The following is a 6,000-nucleotide window of genomic DNA, read 5'->3' as shown; positions in this document are numbered from 1 at the left end:
CATGTTAAAGCGGTTCACTCTAATATTGAGACGCTTCTTCACTTCCTCCACTAATACATGGATCTCTTCTGAAGGCCCTTGCTCACCCCTGAGATAGAAACTCTGTGCTATTGAAGTTCCCCTCACCATTCCCATGTAAATGTAGAAGCAAAATAACTATGTCTCCTTTACATTCACGTTCTTCAAATGAGAAATTTTGCAATCTCCAAAGAAACGCCAATGTTTTTATTATTGCTCTAGATTGCCAGCATACTTAATTAATTAAAGAAAATTCTTACTAACTACTCATGCTTGGATATCTTACTATAATTCACCAAATGTCTGTCTGTCTGTCTGTTCCCAGATACCGCAAAAACGGCTGAACCGATCGCAACGAAATTTTGGGTGTGTAATCCTGGGACCCCCTGGAGTAAAATAGGCTATATCGTTTTTCCAATTTATTTTCCAATTTTTCCAATGTTCCATTTTTTCCAAACATGATGGAATAATATTTACCGATATGAACAGTGATGTGACTTTTATTGAAATTCTACAAATACTGTTTAGATTTTGATGATTTGTGTGTGATATGATTTAACGGATGTTTATATAAATCGTTTAAAATAAAAAAAGCCTTCAATTTCTGATATTGAGCCTTTTCATTTGGGCCTCCCAATTGAAGCCCCGCCCGTAGGGCGGGTACCGTTGCTAGTTGGAAAAAATATAAACGTTGGCATCTTGGACGGCATTGTGAATAACTGTCGTGGAACTTTTAGAAACCCTCATTTTGGACAAACATTGTAAACTCTGTATTTTAAATACCTTTGGAGTTATTATACTGAAAAATTCTATAAATTACAACCTCCTGTCATAATTTTCTTTCTGCAGAAAACTTTGCCAAATCCACATCAAAGTATGAGGAGGAAAGATGGTTGAGTGGGTACATACTGTCGGCTCACAGATCAATAATCAGAGTTTTGTGGCATAAAATCATTAAATGCAATGTTGAAAATAGCACAGGAATTCCCAAAACCACGTACAATGAAGAAAGGGGAAAAGCGGGATTTTTCAAGGTGATAACTCAAGCGCTAAATTCCAATTTTTAAAGCAAAAGAGAAAAATGTTTGTTAAGGCAAGCAAAAAACAAAGATTTGGTGATTAGATCACAACAACGGGACAGTAGGTGCTGATAAGAAGATCAAAACAAAGAAACTCTCTATCTCACGATCCCATTTTGGATGTTTTTTGGTTGGAAGTAAGGATAGGAAACAGGGCGCTGTTCATCCACAATGTCGAGATGTTCTTGCAGTTTCTCAAGTGTTTCCTGAAAGCGCTTGTAGGCCGCAAGCGATGCCTTATCACCAAAGTACTGCTCAGTGTCATGGCCCAAGGGTACCTGGAACAAGGCCATATCAAATTTATAAGGTCTCCACCTTTCATCACAAAACTCAAGGTTCGTAAATCAATCAATGTGCAAACAGCAGGTGGGTATATAGTCCGACCTTGTTTTTATTTTATTGATGCAGCAAAGCAAATGGCCATTTACTGCATATGGAAACATTCGCTAGTTTGGTAATATCTCCATACAATTGACCATATGCAATTTTCTGTGCAGCCTTTGGGGTCCCCCCCCCCCTCCCCCACACACGTGTGCAAAAGTGGGCCAGAGTTTTCATAAAATTTCTGAAAATGCATTTTCTCTTTTAGACTTTTGAGCTGCCACCCGTGCGCAGTATCTCGCTCGTTGATTATACTGTCAACTGCAATAATAGATTCCATGGCATTGCTTATAATCAAAAGCAAGTTAAATGTAGTTAAGAGGATCCGTTTTCGCACCATGTTTGTGTATTGCAGTGATGTTTGCTAACTTCCTGCCAGAGGGCAAGTGACCCAGAGAGAATGATTGAGTGAAGAGAGAGGATGAGCAAGAGCAGTAGAGTAGGTTTTTAGGACACATGCAATGATGCCATCAGGAACTGTCACAGAATCAAAGTCGAGCTTTGTCAGAAACTAAATGATCTAAATGATCTGCAAAAGGGATGTTAAAACACATCGAAGCACCCAGTTTTCATTCCAGCGCTCCATTGGAGTTCGATATGTATGCATGCAAAGTTTGGGGCCACTACGTTTCATGGTTTTGGAGTTATGGAACACACACAAACACACACACACACACCTTGTTTTTCTATTTTTGTTTCTCACAATTCTATCTCTTATGATTTTCAATTCTTATTTCTCTTTTTCAATTCTTATTTTAAAAATGCATTTAATTAATTGTACAGGATTGGTTATATAACTAACACACACACACACACACACACACACACACACACACACACACACACACACACACACACACACACACACACACACACACACACACACACACACACACACACACACACACACACACACACACACACACACACACACACACACACACACACACAGTTTTATTATAGATGAAAACTATATGCAATGTGATTTTTAAAATGAACACACATAAGTGACCTATTTTGTGACACATGTAACCGATGTTTATATCATTGGAGACAATTTCACATGTATCACTTTTATTTAAAAAAAATGTAGTTAAGAAAACAAGATATACATTTACCTTTTCTACAATCTTAGAAGTATGGCTCATGTACGCTAGGAAGAAAGAAGTGCTTCCCACATCAGGAATGGTTTCCATGACATCAGCCATGTTGGTGGTGTTCTTTGCCGTCAGCACTGGGCGCCGCATTATGTAGGGGTTGGTGTATATCCAAGCATACCAATCAAACTGCACAAAACAACCATCTGAGTTTGAGAACTTGGAAAGATTAAAAATAAGAACGGCACTCGGAGAGCGCATAGTCTCACCTCAAGCGTCCATTCTGAACAGAAATTAACTGGACATGCTACCATTATGATCCACTGCTAGTATGGCTCATATACCCGTACCATCCATGCATCCTCTTATGTCACACAGTTTTTTGGCATGGGTTATGAACGTCCTAAATTTAAATCTTCACTCACATCGAGTCAGAGATCAGATATATGAAGTTTCAGATTTTTTTAGATAAAGATTTCAATTTCAACCAATTATGGCTGGAATACTACATCACTGATGACATCATCGTTATCACACTATATACATACCCCATGGGGAGTTGATGACATATGCCAAATTTCAATTTTTTTAGTTGAGCGGTTTTTGGAGAAAACGATGTCCAAATTATTTCCTTCAATCAAATATGGCTGCCATAACATGTAACTTATCACATCAAAGTTATTCATAAAATATTCGCCATGTGGAGTCCCTCCTATATTTAAAGATTCTCATCAATCGGACAAGCGGTTGCAGCGAAAACCAGTTTTAAAAGGTAAGTATATAGACATGGACACACAGACAGGGACAATGCAATAGTCTCACATCCCCTTTGGGCGAGACGACCAAAAGATAAATGTAAAAACAAACCAGAAAGTTAAACGATTATGTTACTCCAAGCAGTCTTGATTAAACGGACATGGGAAGGGTCTTTTCAACTCTTGCTTTTCGTTTTGTACTAAACTAACAGCACTAGGCCCCACCATATTTGTCTAAATGCTGAATCTCAGTTACTTTGCACTCAGGGCATCTCAGCTAACCTCCAACTCGGAGCTGTGAAATAAAATAGAGGTTTTAAAAGCTGTCCAGAAAAAAGTAAAAAAAAAAAACATTCGGAAGTTTACCACAGTTGATGCACCACGTTTTACACCACCTTATTTAACATGTCAAGCTAGTGTTACGGATTCGTCACTTCCGTTGTGGTGGTTTGCATCCACAGTAAATATTTCTGATTCCATGTACTATTATTATTTTCAAAAGGTTTATTGTCCATGAACTGTTTTCAAAAGGTAAAAAAGTTAATGTTAAAAGAAACAGGAAATCGGATCGGGAACCGGACGATGAAGAGGAAGAAGAGGGAGCGAGTGGGTCGGATAAGAAGGAGCCGAGCTACTTGCGGTCTGGAGCGAACGTTGGTGAGCAAGAGTCACTAGCGAACTTTCGGGTTTCCGGGAAAGAGATTCCTGCGACAGAGTTGTCATCGCTGTGACCGATCAACCTGCGTGTCAGGTTTTTGGCGGTGGATTCCGAGGAGAATTATCGCCGGGCCGTTACGTCTCAAGAGCGGGTCGTCGGCCATTTTGACTCACACAGGACTTGTGCTTCACTCGCGGTTTCGTCTCTTTTCAACCATTTTCACCGCATTCAGACGTCGATCTTGGGCGTGTGTGTGACGTGGCTTTTTGAAGGTTAATTCGTCCATACCCGAGGGTGTGATCTCTCAGTCGCCTGTAGGGTGCCTTTGGATTTCCCAGTCGCCTTGAGGGCGCCTTTGTACAGCTTCGGCGGTGTGACTGTACTTGCTATCCGCACGGGATTCTGGTCTCGATTGGACATCGTTCTGGCGATCACTCGAGTGAATCAACTTTGGGCTTGAAGCCGGGAATAAGAGACATTGGGGATGTTCTTGTTTCACTCACTTGGAGCACAGTGATTTCTATATTCCAAAACTGATGGTACCATCATAGGACATATTGATTGTACTATTGATACTATTATTGTTGTACTCTTATTATTGTGTGATCTTAATACAATATTTGTTTGTGAGTAACAATTGGGGTGGCTTCTCCATTGATCTTTGACATACAGAATAACACATTTTTCTGCCGTGACTCCTCTCGTGGCTCGGAGGTACACCGTGACCAGGGGGTCGGGGAGGAGCACGTAACACTAGTTATTCGTGCCTGTTGTTTGTGTTCTTTATGACCGCCATAAAACAGAACGTAAGTTAATTTCTTATCTATTGCTAGGAAAACCCCACATTATGAGAAAACTCTTGTGTCGGCAGTCAATGCGTTAAAATCGTTATTTTGTTTAAATTTAAGTATATGGTTAAACACTGCTTGGGGTATTGCGTTCTATGAGGTCACCAGTTTGGAATGATTTTCAACTTTGTTTGACTGCCAGACAGTAAAATCCATTAAAAAAACCCATTTATCGTAACAAGTGCGATGAGAATGAATTTTAAAAATACTTACCATACTTCCATAAAAAGAACTGTGAATGGCAGTGAAGGTAAAGATGGCAGCAGCGAGGAAGTCTTTGAGAGCAAGTACGTTGGTGAACCGACTTGGAACCCCTACGAGTGTGAATAGAGAAAGGACTGGAGGTTCCACAATGCACACTGAACACTAATATTAGTTTAAATTTACAGTATTTTGAAGCCTCCTTGAATTAAATCCCAAAACTAAAGAGAGCATAAATACACTCACATTCACTCGGCTAACCTGACAATCAATCTCCCTTCAGTGGTCGGACAACCGGATAAATGAGTCCACAATGTGTCTATAACGTTCTAGATGCTTTACCTGTGGACTCCAACGATAGGAATCCTTCAAATATCTCTTTAATCCACTCCTGTAATTCGTCATCATGAACAACATCGCCATCACTCTTGTAGTAAATGTCGATTATTTCTGAAACAAAGCTGAGATGAACAAAACAAAGTGAAATCTGAATTAACTCCAGTACTCCGTAAGAAAGATTCATTTATCTTTTATACGCAAAGCTAAGGCTTGTGGAAGAGTGAGAACACTGAACGGATCAGGACGACACAAACAGAATAAAAGGAATACCAACAGCAGAGTTGAAGGACGAAAAAGAGGGAGGCTTAGATAAACAAGAGGGAGACCTCTCCCACCCCTCGCCTCCCCCCCCTTCCCACGCCTCCTCCCCCCAAGCCTTCTCCCTCCCACAGATATCCCAATCTCCCTGCTCTGAAATGTTTTGTTCCCCTTCTCTCCCCATCTTGTCTACCGCTCCCCTTATTTTATATTTTGTATGTGTTTGATTTTTTGTGTGATAAATGTTAGCTCTTTCACGAGCCTCGATCCAGTATACAACAACAACAACAACAACAACAACAAAAACACACCCAAACTTCCCTGGCCTTATGACTCAACCAAAAAGGGAGCTGGCTCTGTCTACTG

At 40.2% G+C, this 6,000-nt stretch overlaps 1 protein-coding gene across 1 annotated transcript in view; it reads right to left on the bottom strand.

The window, feature by feature from the left end:
- Positions 1 to 632: 632 nt before the first annotated feature.
- Positions 633 to 6,000, bottom strand: part of LOC137415492 (polyunsaturated fatty acid 5-lipoxygenase-like) — a 100,391-nt gene continuing 95,023 nt past the window's right edge. Inside the window, exons 12-15 of the mRNA XM_078782580.1 lie at positions 5,380 to 5,498; positions 5,050 to 5,150; positions 2,597 to 2,764; positions 633 to 1,375 (exon numbers count right to left, since the gene is read on the bottom strand). Of these exons, the coding sequence (XP_078638706.1) occupies positions 1,196 to 1,375; positions 2,597 to 2,764; positions 5,050 to 5,150; positions 5,380 to 5,498 (568 nt within the window). The 3' untranslated portion in view covers positions 633 to 1,195. The remainder of the gene's footprint in view (positions 1,376 to 2,596; positions 2,765 to 5,049; positions 5,151 to 5,379; positions 5,499 to 6,000) is intronic.

This window comes from Myxine glutinosa, chromosome 7 (genome assembly GCF_964187855.1).
Source record: "Myxine glutinosa chromosome 7, kmMyxGlut1.1, whole genome shotgun sequence".
NCBI classification, from domain to species: domain Eukaryota; kingdom Metazoa; phylum Chordata; class Myxini; order Myxiniformes; family Myxinidae; genus Myxine; species Myxine glutinosa.
Note: the sequence above shows the minus strand (reverse complement) of the source record. Positions and strands in the feature narration are given on the sequence as shown.